Source organism: Triticum dicoccoides, chromosome 3A (assembly GCF_002162155.2).
Source record: "Triticum dicoccoides isolate Atlit2015 ecotype Zavitan chromosome 3A, WEW_v2.0, whole genome shotgun sequence".
Lineage (NCBI taxonomy): Eukaryota > Viridiplantae > Streptophyta > Magnoliopsida > Poales > Poaceae > Triticum > Triticum dicoccoides.
Genome location: NC_041384.1, coordinates 710,099,167 through 710,114,139, shown reverse-complemented (window position 1 = coordinate 710,114,139; position 14,973 = coordinate 710,099,167). Strand labels below are relative to the sequence as shown.

At 45.8% G+C, this 14,973-nt stretch overlaps 1 protein-coding gene and 1 pseudogene across 1 annotated transcript; both read left to right on the top strand.

Moving 5' to 3' along the window:
• The first annotated feature begins 406 nt into the window (after positions 1-406).
• LOC119273046 (oryzain alpha chain-like) lies at positions 407-1,000 on the top strand. The gene has a single exon (XM_037554357.1). It carries the CDS (start codon positions 407-409, stop codon positions 998-1,000), a length of 594 nt encoding a protein of 197 aa, XP_037410254.1.
• Positions 1,001-10,634: 9,634 nt separating this feature from the next.
• Positions 10,635-14,397, top strand: LOC119273045 (annotated as a pseudogene).
• Positions 14,398-14,973: the final 576 nt, after the last annotated feature.

The following is a 14,973-nucleotide window of genomic DNA, read 5'->3' as shown; positions in this document are numbered from 1 at the left end:
TGCCGGCGCCTAATACTGTCCCAAAAATTATTAGGGCTTAGGTAGTAGAGCGTCGTGGGTCTTGCTATATATGGCCAGTTTTTTTTTTTGCGGGAATATATATATGCCCAGTTTGTTAAGGGCGAGATCAATTTTCCAACGAAAAACTAAAAGAAGATGATTTGAGCTGATGGTCAGACCCATCCATGCATTCTGCGTGGTTCCGATCGGTGTGCAGCCAGAATCTGCAGGCAATTATATTTGTGTACCTCAGTCTACGTCCGTCCCTTCTCCATCTGAGCCTTTAAATATACAGCCTATACAGACCAAATGGACTATCCAAACTGTTAGAAATAATCTTGAGCTGGTTTGCTTGCACAGGTGGTGTGAGTTAACTGAGTTTATGAGGAGGGTCATGAGGAGGGTCATGGCGGCGTCACCGCTGTTGCTGCTCTTGCTGGTGTCACTGGTGTCGACGGCGGCCGCCACCAGCAACACATCGGAAAGCTGGGAGAGGAAGAGGAGCGAGGAGGAGACCCGGCAGATCTTCAGGGAGTGGAAGGCCATGCACGGCACGACCAACAGCTCCCTCGACGAGGAGGAGCAGCGCGCGTACACCATGTTCAAGCACAGGCTCGGCCTCATCGACCGGCAGTGGCATGACCAAGGCTACTCCGTCTTCTCCTGGGAGAGGGGGAGGAGCGAGGAGGAAACGCGCAAGATCTTCGCGGAGTGGAAGGCACGAAAACCAGTTACTACCTACAGCTCCATCGCCCACGAAGAGCACCGGTACACCATATTCAAGGAGGACCTGCGCAAAATCGACCAGCACAACGCTGGCTACGCCATCGGGGTCCACAATAACAACAGATGCCTCAACCAGTTTAGCCATCTCACCCAAGAGGAGTTCGAAGCCGTTTGCTGCGGGTTCTGGCCGGAGGAGCCGTCCGAGGCCAAATTACAGAGGATAGGCGAGATCCAGGAGCTGTTGCGGCAAGCATTTACCCGTCCCTTAATTTAATTCTTGGTTGAAAGGGAATTTACTGGATTGCTTTTTTATTTGTCATCATGTATCTCCAATGTTTTCTATACCAACAAAAGTAGAGGATCTTTTTTAACACAAAAGTAGATGGTTTTCTCATAGATGAAGTTGTTAGGATATATATCTGCTCGCGCGCGCGCGCGGTGTGTGTGTGTGTGTGTTGGCTCATTGTAAAAACTATTTTACTAGAGTTGAGCAAAGTATTTGAAGTGTTTTAGCAACATCTGAATATTGCACATGGCTTCATTATGCAAGATAGGAGAAGGAGCAGAGGCTTATTCTTTCATGCAGGAATATACTGGTGCTGATTGGATTATATTCTTGCCTTGTTTAGGCGCATGGGACACACTACAGTGCTTCTATTTTTCATTTTGGTCATGCCCAGCGCCTCACCGAACTACTATTATTCTGGAAGACTTGCAAAAAGCTTCCAGCACATATTCACGGGGACGATAACAATTGGAGACATGGAGCAGAGCTATTCTCTGGTAAAACAGGAAGTTGTTGCCATCTTAAATTATGATATCGGTAATCAGAAAGCAGTTCCAACACTAGTACCTTATCGTTTTATCTCATTCTCAGAAAGAAAAAACTTGTTTGAACAATAAATAGTTGTAGTTTTCATGTATGTTTAATCATTGTATTTCTTTTCAATTAGCATGGCGACATTCTCCCCTCGGCAGTGGGCACTTTAAATGTTTTTAATCAATGTTCTGTTATAGCTATTATATCCGGACCTTCATGCATGAATCTGTTGATTTGGCCTGATACTTTGCACCAGGAATATTGTTCCAAGGTCAGGCTACGAACTCTTGTATACACTGCGAAGATGTTAAACAGTGTATAAATGGCTGTATAGAGTTACTGTATATCTCATGTATTGTATCCCTTGTATATGACACCGACACATGGTGTACATGCTAGCGTATACCGGGGAACCGGCCTCGCCAACGCGGTGGGCGAAACTAACTTCGCCGGCCTTCCGAAAGGGCAAGCAAAGGAGCTCGCTGCTCAAATCGCCTCCGGCGTTCAGGCAGTGCAGCTCTCTCGACGAGTACTGGAGAAGGACCAGGTAGAATTCCATGAGATGCGAAGGTATTTCACGGAAAACGTGACACCAGAATTATAGAGTTAGCCGTTAGTGAGTGAAATTTCCCATTATTTATAATGCTTATGTTAAGTGGTGCAACATCTGAACCTGAATAAGCGAAATACCCGTCGATGTAGCTAAAGATGCACATATACAGGAAGATCATCACTTTTTCCCAGATTGTGTAGCAATGTGTATCATTCAATATCCATGTGAGATATTTCAATTGTTGAGGCCAATGCAAAATGATTTCTCTCATGCATTATGCACCTATGATCTATGTGTGCATACTTATCTTGTGTCCTCACATTCATGTTAAAACATGAATTGGATGGAAGCGAGGAATAAGCACAAGAGGGTGATACGCATGCGGCACATTAAAGTTATGATGACTAATTCCTCATAACTTTTATCAGTTGCGTATGTGGAAAACGTTTTTGTAATGTACTTGCTGTTTAGAGTTTATCATGCTCTTCGCACCCCCATTTTGTTCATACTCATGCTTATGTGTGTATTACCATTCATTGATGCACAGACGAAACCCTCTATATAAACCCACGGGTGATTTCATTTGCTACTTGATTGCATGTTAAGATAGGTAGCTACCTAGTACCAACTAATTTTCTGCTTAGTTATTTCATTCCATGTTTTTATTTGTTTGTACTAATACATTCCCAATGTTGATGTGAGAAGTTGGAGGAAACCTAAATGAAACCAAAATACAGTTGTCTGGTTCCAAGGATGATGCGGATCCTGCTAGGCTTTTGCAGCGGCAGGGGCTGTCGAGGGCCTCAACATGATCAAGAATAACGACTTGTTGCCGCTATCTGTGAAGGACAACAAAGGGCTGCAAAAGCAGCAACACTAGAATTTCCTCATGGGAGGATAGCCCATATCAGGGCAGGGTGGGAATGGCCACGGTGCAGACAAAATTGTTGTTATTGGGGGTTACTAGCTTAGCCCAAGCGGTGACACGCCGCGCCGGTCGATAAGTCGCGACTATGTAAACTATGGTCCAAACAATAAAGTAATAAATAGTTATTCACTATCAATTAAAGAGAGGCATAACAATATGTAAGAGAGTTGAAGATGACATCATCTATTATTACAATCATACGAATGCATGGTCACAAACAGAGCGATACACAATGGCACATCTCTAATAGTACACAATGGCACATATTCGAGTAGTAGTGTGCGCACTGCTTTGGGCCATATGTAAATGTAGAAATGATCTTCCCTTCAACAGACAAACATTAACCAACTTTTTGCAGGTTATCTTCAGAACGTCTACCTGGATCCGTACGTGGTCATTACTCAGCCCTGCGGATCACATGGAGCATATGACTTCTGAGTGCAGCCAATGGGAGACGGTCGCACGGGATACCTACAACCTATTTGAATGGCGATCCACGCTTAGGATAGGTGTTTAGACATCTTATCCTTTTTGTGCCGGTTGTGGCCTCTTTTTTCTTTTTGCCAGGTGTGGCTTTTTTATTCATTTGCTTTCTTGAACTTGAGACATGTTGTTGAACTTTGAACGCTTAATAAGAGGGCTGTGTGCATCATGAGTTGCAGAGGCCGGAGGTATCCTCCTTTAAAAAAAAAGCAGTTCACCCATATGTACTGCAGTAAGAAGTCACAAAGATCATTCTGGTATAGCCTCCTATGGGATTACTGTCCATGTTAACCACACCTTACGTTTTTACCGGCGGGGCGCAACTGCATCCATGGGAACACGTGGTCACACCCATATCATGCGCCGCGTCAGTTATCATGCAAAAGGTAGCAACGTAAGAAATAAACCGATCTAACTCTACACCCACTCAACAACCAAACATGGATCACCCATCAACAAACAATTGGTAATCCACCCCAACGTGACAGCCATAGACTAGTCCAAAAAACTCAACGCACAAAAACCTCTTCAAAAATAGAGGATCAAAGATAACACAGATTCATCAAATGGTAAAATAAATTTTAGTCAAATAAATATAAATTTTAAATAATAACAAAATGGGAAAATCATGCAGCACAAATAAAAAAATGGTATATGATTAAAGTACAAAATGTAAAACATTTTTCACTAACTAAATGAAGAAATTGTGTAATCAACTAATTAAATAGTGAGTCAAAGATAGACAGATTCATCAAAGTGGTAGAATAAAATTTAGACCGATAATTAAATACCAATTTTAGGTGATAGCAAGATGCGAAAATCATGCATCACAAGTAAACCAAATTTACTGGTTATGATTTCAGTATAAAATGTTTGTAGAAGTTATTCACTGACTAAATGAAGCAATTGTATAACCAGTTAAGTACAAATTGGCATTGTACAATCAGTTGTATCAAATAGTAATACAATCATATTATGTGAGAAATTAATACTTAGTGTCGAGGAGATCCATCAATGCTTACGACAAACTGGAGATCAGTCCCAGATTTGGGGAAAAACTATGTCGAAAAACTACATCTTATACCAGTTTCTTTAACGAAGACCATATGTGTCCAAGATGGACTAATTATCTAAACACTAAGAACGAAATTTCATCTTTGTTCTACAGCTAAATCGAGTTCAAAATTATGAAGTTAATCTTATGATCAATGAGGAACTACTTGTGAAATCACACAACTCACTGCAATATCATGGCATACCAACTCCAGATGTTTGTACTTGCCTGTTGCAGAACACAAAACTAATAGAAAAACATAAGTAAATCTGAATCATTGAATGAGCAGCTAGAAGTGAAAATCTTATATTTAAGCTTGAGAGAGAAAGGCTCCACACGGTGCTTATGTATATATCTATTCATCTTGTCGAACAAACAAACAAAAACCTTCATAGTGCTAATGATACAATGCTAGCAATCTGCATACGGTCACTATTAATTGTAAAATATTTTATGTAAGCAAAAAAATACCTCCGGAAGAGAAAGGCCCCTTTTAAGAGGGAATTGCATTTGCATATCATCTCCGTAATCACCTTGACAAACAAAAGCAACAATCTTAGCTGATGGTGTTTGTTAAAGTAGTACTAATCAAAAGCACACTGATGAGCTGACCCAGCAGGTTGCTACCTGAGAACTTGGTCCTACTACCGTGATTGGCAAAAGCTAGCTAACAAACCAAACACATGTCACACACTGAATTATCCTTCCTAGGTATTACTGCTCCAGATTGTCCGTCGCTCCCGACCAATCTCTGGGTTCCCATCGTATAGCGGATGCCGCATCATTGCACAACATGTTTGGCAACTGAAGATTATCGATTCATTATACATTGTGCAGAGCTGCGCCCACCTAGTCGCCATTGTGACAGGGGCAGTGGCACTGTTCGCTCCCGTGACCATGCACGGCCGCCCTGCACTCCCGTCCAGTGCCGGCTGCTAGCATCGCGTCGATGTTGGCGTCTCGGAGGCTCGCAAGCAGATGCACCGGCGGCTGGCATTGTTCGTGGCTTCTCCAGTCCCCGCCGCCGAGGCAGGCGACTCTGAGGCGCCGCCACGGCGAGCTGTCGTTGCCGAGCTGCTGGCAGTTTCTCGGCGTCCAGTACATCTGCATGCTCCGGCAGCCACTACACAAGAGAATGAGATTGACCATGTGATCGGAAAAGGCACGTTTCATACTCTGCTGCGAGTTATTTACCCAAAACTATCACATTATGGGTTAGGATAACAGATCAGTACCACATTTGAGTCAAAGCACAAAAAACTATCAACAATGAGGTTAATTTGTACGCCGAGCACTGATAGTCGAATTTACTCACGAAAACAGCGAAACCGACAGGTGGGGCCCACATGTCGGGACGATGTGGCATGCCTATCTGGACAATTTGCTGAGGTGGACGTAGGTCCCATCTGTCATCCTCACGCACCTCCTTCCTTCTCTCTGTCTTTTTTCTCTCTTCAACCAGTGAACACAGAAGACCTTGCCAGTGGCCATGCTCAGGCTGGACCCATGCCTCCGCCGCCATGGTCGGCCGCCACGGTCGTCCCCGCCGGCCGCCCAACGCCTGACGAGACGCTGCGTCCCCCGCCATCAACCTCCTCCTCTCTTCCAGGCCGCTCCGGCGATGCGCGCCTCGCCCCGAGCAAGACCACTCGGGCCGGTTGCCTTGCCGGCCGCCGCTCGCTCCGGATGTGGACGCCCGCAGCCCCGCTTCCATGGATCTGGTGCCCAAGACCCGTACGGCGTCCGCATCGGCCGCCGCAGTCCACACCCCCACGGAGCCCATAGCAGCTCCCCCTGATCCGCGGTCACCGCCGGCCACCATTCTCATGGCGAGAGACCACTCCAAGCCCCACCACCTTGTCTGGGAGCACCGGAATGCCTCCCTGAGCACCCCTACTAGAGTTTTTGGACCCGGACGTCCAAAATTGGCCACGCCGCGGTCGTCTTCTTCACGTCCGACCACCAACGTGCCTCGATCTCCTGCTCCGGTGAATCCCTGTGCCTCGCAGCTAGTCCCTAGGCTTCGACGCGTCCTCTTGATGCCTTTGCCGCCAACACCGAAAAGCTGCGAGTCCCCAAGCCGTCTTCCTCGCCTCACCATGCTTCGTCGGCCGCTGCCGCTAACGAGGACGTTGCTCCAGTGCTACCTCCCCGCGTCCGAGCACGCATACGTGCTAAAGGTGAGCACCGTGCCCCTTTCCCGCGCCATGGCATGATGTGCCTTCGTCAGTGACTAGAGGATGAACGCATGGAAGGTGCTCGATGGAATGCCTGATAGAAAGAATGTTGTCAAGAAGATGACCCTCTAGTCATTGACAGGTGGGGCCCAAGTCTCATTTGCCACATCAGTCGGTCAAAGTTTTTGGTCTTCGCCACGTCAGCCCGACAAGTGGGGCCAACCTGTCAGTTTCACTGTTTCCGTGAGCTTATCGGAGAATTAGTGCTCGGAGTTATATGTTAGGCGCAGAGTTGGTGGTTTTTTGTGCCCTGACTCAAATGTAGTAACAAGTTGTTACCCTAGCCCATAATATGGTGGTTTTGGATAAATAACTCCTCTACTGCAGAGATAGAAAAAGCACGTTGCGGTATTAAGAACTATTCCCTCCGTACCTTGAAGAAGATGATGATCCGATGCTCGTCGAGCGCTAGCGGAGACGCCTCATGCAGCGGCGAAGAGTCGATGGAGAGCGGTCCAGCGCACCCACGATCCAGCGCCTACGATCGTGCGTGCGAAGAGTCGGATGCTCGTGCGTGCCTACGATCCAGCGCACCCATGCGGAATAGGTTCTTGGGGAGGCATCAGCCACACAAGGACACAAGGTACACACCCAAGAACGTCGTCCAGGCAGGACTTCATGGTGCTGGCCGCGAGCTCTCCACGCACTGGCGGCGGGGTTGGGATGCCTCCCGAGCTGCCATCCAGCCGATGGGTCGCTGCATGTTGCCTTCCTCGTTGTCTCCAGAAGAGGTAGAATCCAGGATTCGAGGCGCCGCGGGGCATCCCGAAGACCGAAGTTGTGCCATCCAGCGTGCATCGGGACACAAGGCGGGCGGCGCGCCGGGCCGCTGACCAGCGATGCGGCGGTAAGCCTAGCAAGGTGGCAGGGCGTCCCGGAGCTGTAGTCCAGCCTGCAGCGGAACACAAGGCGGGTGGTGAGTCGGAGTCGTCGGTTAGCGATGCAGCGGGCAGCCCTCCCAGCTCTCCGGGAGGTGCTACTACTTGTGCATGTGCGCTGGGAGGAAGGGCCGGGCAGTGGCTGAGCCTTTATAGAACGGCACAGCGGTGGAACGATTTGACGGGAGGTTTCTAGAGAATGCAACATAGACGGTTTAGCGACACACGTCGACACATTATCTGACAAACCCATCGAACAGCGGCGCCAGGGCCGGCCCTGGGGAGGGGCAGGGGGGGCGGCCGCCCCGGGCCCCCAAAATTCAGGGCCCCCCTATGGCCCATGCTGCAGACGCGCGTAGGGAGCAGCAGGTCGATCGATCGATTTGTTTCCTCGGAAAAGCTAGCGAGCGAGGCAGCCAGCGGTTCATTCACATAAAAAAGGAGAGGGATCACGTGAAAAAAGGATCAGCGATTGATCCGATTCTGACGGTTCCCTTCCTATTCTGTTCCATCACGCAGACGCAACCCTAGGCCGCCGACGCTCGATGCCGTACATGTATTCCAGCCTCTCAGTCGTCCCCTGGTAATTTCCTTAATAATCCGGTTATGTACGCGGCAGATTTCAATTCTGGGGATCCATCATCACGCCCCTTTGGCCTTTGCTCAGTTGATCTTCTCTCAATCCTCTGCAGACTCCAAGCGCTACACTGCTGCCGTGCTTTATAGGCAAACGCACTGAAGTTCGATCGTCAGGATTCAGGAACCGAGGTATATATTCATATAATGTTGATACAATAAATTCTATGGTTGCATAGCCGGCACCGTTCAACGATTGATCATTGATGCAACAAACTGTTTTGTTTTCAGCATTGTGTGTGTTAATCATGTCGTCTAGCAACTGGACAAATTCATCTGGTAGCCATAAAAGAAAAAGGAAGAAGGAAGTGGATAAATTGATACAATCAGAGCGCACACATATTCACAATTTTTTCAAGAAGAGTGATATTGGTGCTTCCACTGCCTTGATAAACCCAGATGATTAGTAGGTGATCGTTGCCATTCGGGAAGAGCAACAGACTAATGGGAATTCGGAAGAAGAAAATGTCGAGACCAACATCAGCGAGAACAAAGTAAGTTGCTCGGTAATTCATCAGATGCATAGGCACAATTTGCTACTGTTGATGAAATTTTCGGGCATATGAGAGAAGTACTCATCGGCCGAAAGAAGCTTTTCGAAGTTATACCAATATATCTGCTTATTGCATCTTATTTACTGTCCCTGTGACGGCCACATCGGCCAAAAAAAGCTTTTCGAAGTTGAAATAATTGAAGAATTATTTGAGATCAACAATAACTCAAGAGAGATTAAATGGTTTGGCTACATTATGCATGGAGAAGAAATTAATGGATGAGATTGACATCGACCCCATCATAAGCGACTTTGCATCAAGGAGTGTTAGAAGATTTTTTTAAGGTAATTTCAGAGTATAAATTACTGGATAATCATACTGATTTTTGATGCATTTAAATGTTAAATGTTATTTGTAACGCTATATATAAGTATATTCATTGATGTTACTATGATGTGTATATTAAGGGCCCCGAGTTTTAGGTTCGCCCCGGGCCCCCAAAAACTCAGGACCGGCCCTGAGCGGCGCCCAGAACAAGCAAAACCTTTCAGCCCAAGACACGTACAGAAGACATAGTCAAATTCACTGCATGCAACATGCACAAACACATGCATGCAATCATCCAGAGAAAAAGCTGGATGATAGTAGTCAAATCGAACCCATAAATTGCACGTGAACCGATGAGCTACAAAGAGTATGTTGGATATCTCATCCTAAACTGCTAAAGCCACCAAAATTGTACCCTACCATATCCCCCGGTAAATAAGGTGTCGCGTTTCCATTGATCTGTTTTTCACTGATAGAAAAAAGTTAAAAAAATCCAGGTAAAATAAACCTGGCCAGGTTTAGTATATTGGGGGTTATGAGCGCCCCCCTACAATGAAACCGCCCTAATGCAGGTAACCGGTGGTGGTGGGTGTTGATAGCAGCGAGTGAAAGGAAATACTATTAAATAAAAGGAAAGTCTTGACTCTTGAGAGAGCCCTACAAGAGCAACATCTCCCACTAGGTATTGCTAGTCAGATACGGGACAGAGGAGAGGTATAGTGATGGAAGGCTGAACGATAGCATTAACTTCTGATTAATTAAGAATTCTTGGGGCATCCGGTGAAGGACGGGTGATACATACATTCGCCTTGAGCGGAGATATGAAAAAGATGAAGGGTTATGTATGTCGCATTCTAATGTTGGATCCGCTGAACGCGGTGTATCCTGTAATGCTTGAGTATTAGTCCTAGCTAGCGGATCCTATCAACTATATATGGGGGTTAAATCTCCTAGCTAATTTGTTGTCATGTGAGATATAATTTCATTTGCTGTCATATTATATACTATTTATTATTATTCCGCCCCGTATATAGAAGAGCATGCATGTGTAAAGCACACGTGCGCCCAAACCTGAAGAATTGGCAATTTAACATTGAAATGGAACTGAAAACATTGAGAATGACAAAACTTCATAGATGCCGTACCAGCTTGCCACTAAGTCGGATATATATGATGTGCACCAATAAGTCAGCTTGCCACTAAGTGTACTATATTTAGTTTAGAAATCCATAGTAATAAAGCAAGATCAAGTATTTATGTTCTTAGCACATTCAAACAGTATAACTAGGCTATATCGGGGGCGGCCAGGCGAACACCACACCCGCGTTGCGGGAGCCCAGCATCGTTGCGAGATGGATTGGACCGACGCCTGAGGAGACCGGAGGTGGCCGCCTTTTCCGGGTTGGACTTGGTCACGCTTTCTCCACACCACACCTCCTTCCCCTCGTCTCTCTGCCGCCAGCCTCATCCTCACCGTGCGGCCTCGTCTGCTTCGCCCATGGATCTCTGTCTGGATCTGTGTGACCTTTGCCCCAAGAACTCCCCATACCTCTCCTCTTCTCTTCCGCTTGCTGCCGCCCGCCGCTGGCTCGGATCCACTGTCTGCGGCCGTCCCGCCGTGCCGGCGCCCCGGCGTCGTGAAGTCTTCGTCCAGCCATACGTCCTGGTAGGCGCCGATCTCGTCCACAAGATGTCATCTTCTTCATCGCCTTTGATCTATGATGGGTGTGGATGGTCGCCGCATGATGGGCCGCTTCTTCATCCACATGCGCTACTTTGTGCTGGAGACCCACCCAGCTGCAGTCGTATTTCAAGCATAAGCCTCCGCACAAGATGCCCAAGCTCCCCATGAAGTCCCTCCATATCGATGGCAACTGCAGGGTTGAGCAGTGGCGGATCTTCTGGGCAGGCTTAAACAAGCTTGAGTCTGCCCTCCATCGATGCCAAATTTTTTTTAGTACTAGTTTCAAACTTCCAGGCCCAGCCCAGCTACTCAATAGTCCTTTCCAGCACATCAATTCCCAGAGCAGAGAAACGTGCGCACGCTCCTTCCTCCATCTCGTGCAGTCGCTCGCTTGTCCCACCCGAGCCGCTCCCTTCTGCGCAGGTGCCCTAGCCGCCGCCGGTCGCCGGACCCCTCCTTCGCGCCACCGCCGGTCGCCGGACCTCTCCCTTTCGCCGCCGGTCGCCGGACCCCTCCTTCGCGCCGCCGCCGGTCGCTGGACCTCTCCTTTGCGCCGCCGCCGGCCCACCTCCTCAAGTCGGCGCCCGGACTGCTCTCCCCTAATCTGGTCACTTTCCCCTCCCCAAAACGGCGCCTGCATCTCCATCTGACCCGTGCCCTCCCCAACGTGGCCGTGGAATAGAGGAGGGGGCAAAGTTGGTTGCTGGGCGCCTGGGCCATCCGAGCTGCTGCGCCATCCGGCTGTTGCTCGCTGCTCTACTCGACAGCTCCTGAACGGCTGAACCTGAAGGTTGTATTCTGTAGTCTGTAGTTCTATACTCTGTAGCTAGCTATTTGGGTTCCTATTTTGCTACTAATTCATGCTAATGAACTAATGGTAGCTAGATGTTAATAGTGGTTAGTTAAACTGTTCAAGTACTAGAGAAGATAACCAATATAGCTAGCTGTGTATATAAGATTAACCCAGTACTAATCATCATTCTTGTTTGTAGAAATGAAGAGAAAAAAACTTTGCACAGCTAGTTTGCAAGCAATTCAAATGCTCCCCTTGTTGTTTCTGAACCCAATGCTCCTCCAGATGATGTTGTTGTTCAACCAGCCCCTCTTGAGAACATAATTCATCCTACTCCAACAAATGAGAGCATTAATCCCTCAACCGATGTCGATGAGAGCACTATTCCCCATGCAAATGAGAGTACCAATCCCCCAACTAATGAGAGCACAAACCAACTAATTCCATCCAAGTCAGATTTTTGGTGATCCGGCTGATCGAATACCAATAGAAGATTATGCCCCTGAAATTCGAAGTGAAGTGAGGAGAGCTTATTTGTTGAAACAAAGAAACAAAGCTATCAGGCATAAATTTGAAGTGGGATTGGACGGTAAAATTTGGAGATCCTTTCAACCACAATGGCTAGATAAGTTTGATTGGTTGGAATATAGTGTGAAAAAGGAGGCTGCCTTTTGTTTCCCTTGTTTTCGTTTCAAGAATCCATCACAAGCAGCTAGATTTGGCAATGATGTATTTACAGTAGATGGTTACAAGCGTTGGAAAACTGCTTTGGGAAATTTTAAGAAACATGTTGGTGGTCCATCTAGTTACCACAACATTGCTGTGGGCTTATGTGTTGATTTCAACAATCAAAGGGCCAATGTGGCTACCAGAATGCGAGTTTACAATAAAGAGGCTGATATAAAATATGAAATCCGCTTGACTGCATCATTGGATTGTGCAAGGTATCTCATAGCTCAAGGGGAAGCTTTTCGTGGACATGATGAATCTTCCAATTCCACCAACAAAGGCAATTTCAGGGAGTTCTTGGACTAGTATAAGGACAAGAATAAGGATGTGAAAGATGCATTTGATAAGGGGCAAGGCAATGCACTTATGATATGTCTAGATATTCAAAAAGACCTTGCTACATGTTGTGCATTGGAGGTAACCGAAGTCATCAAGGATGAGCTTGGAGATAAGAAATTCTCGATACTTATTGATGAGGCTAGAGATTGCTCAATAAAGGAGGAAATGGCAATAATTTTGAGGTAATGCATATGAATTTCTGTCTTTAACTTGTAGCTTCCCAAACTTGCATAGTCATTGTTCATTTCTATCTTTTAATTTGTATCTTCCCAAATGTGCAGATTTTTAGATGATCACGGAGAACTTCAAGAGAGATTTCTTGCTATTAAGCACATCACAGATTGTACATCTGCCGGAATTAAAGAAGCATTGGTTCATGTGTTGGAGTACCATGGCCTGCCTATTAATAGGCTACGTGGACAGGGTTACGACGGGGCTTCAAATACGAGAGGTGAATTCAACGGTTTGCAAAAGCTAATTCGTGATGAGAGTCCATATGCTTTCTTTGTTCACTGCTTTGCCCATCAGTTGCAGTTAGTGGTTGTCACAGTGGCTCAGTGTTGTCCAGTTATTGCTGATTTTTTCAACTACCTTCCCTTGATAGTGACTCAGGTGGGTTCATCTTGCAAAAGGAAGGATGCATCGCTTGCAAAACATCAAGATAACTTGATAGAAATGATGGAAAATTGTAAGATATCATCTAGAACTGGGTTACATCAAGAAACTAACCAAGCTAGACCAGGAGCTACTCGTTGGGGCTCACATCTTGGAACCTTGCTTTGTATGTACACAATGTGGAATGCAGTGGTGGATGTGCTTGCAATTGTGGTTGACGATGCCCGGGAACACACTTCTCAAGGTTGAGCTTCAGGTTTGATCATACAGATGGAATGCTTCCAGTTTGTGTTCATCATGCTATTCTTAATAAACTTGTTGAGCATCACTAATTTGCTATCACAAGCTTTGCAAAGAAAGAAACAAGATGTTGTTAAAGCCATGCGTTTGATCTTGGATGTGAAAGAAGCTTTGCAAAATATGAGGGACAATGGGTATGAGTCATTATGCGACCAAGCAAACAACTTCTGTGAGGAACATGGCATTGAGGTGCCAAATATGGATGATCTTGTAGGAGCTATGGGGCAATCTGTTCGCAGCAAGAAAAAGGTGACTCGACATCATTATTTCAAGGTTAGCATATTCAATGTTGCTCTTGATGCAACTCTCACCGAGATGAATCACCGATTCAATGAAGTTAACACCGAGTTAGTGGATTGCATGTCTTGCCTTACTCCAACAAACAACTTCTCAATGTTTAATGTTGAAAAACTTATTCGACTTGCTGAAATTTATGCTGAGGATTTTACACAAGCTGAACGGTTGTTGCTAAGAACTCAACTTCCTACATTCCTTACCAATATTAGGAGAAGTGATGAATTTGATGGATGTTCGGATGTTTCCACCCTTGCTCGGTTGATGGTTCAAACAACAAAACACAGAACTTTCCAATTGGTATATCGCCTCATCGAGTTGACATTGATTCTTCCAGTGGCAATTTCCTCGGTTGAGTGAATATTTTCAGCAATGAAGATCATTAAAACTGATTTGCGCAATAAGATATCAGACGATTGGCTCAATGATTTAATGGTGTGCTATTGCGAGAAAAGGATATTCAAAAGTATCCCCGATGATCAAATTATGATACGATTCCATGTATGAGAACAAAGTTTGGACTTTGGTTGACTTGCCCGATGATCGGCAAGCAATTGAGAATAAATGGATCTTCAAGAGGAAGACGGACGCTGATAGTAGTGTTACTATCTACAAAGCTAGAATTGACGCAAAAGGTTTTCGACAAGTTCAAGGTGTTGACTACGATGAGAGCTTCTCACTCGTATCTATGCTTGAGTCTGTCCGAATCATGTTAGTAATTGCCGCATTTTATGAAATCTGGCAAATGGATAAACAAAACAGCATTCCTTAATGGATTTATTAAAGAAGATTTGTATATGATGCAACTAGAAGGTTTTTGTCAATCCTAAAAGTGCTAACAAAATGTGCAAGCTCCAAAAATCCATCTGTGGACTGGTGCAAGCGTCTCGGAGTTGGAATATACGCTTTGATGAGTTGATCAAAGCATATAGTTTTATACAGACTTGCGGTGAAGTCTGTATTTACAAGAAAGTGAGTGGGAGCACTACAGCATTTCTGATAAGTATATGTGAATGACACATTGTTGATCGGAAATAATGTAGAATTATTCTGTAAAGCATAAAGGAGTGTTTGAAAGGAGTT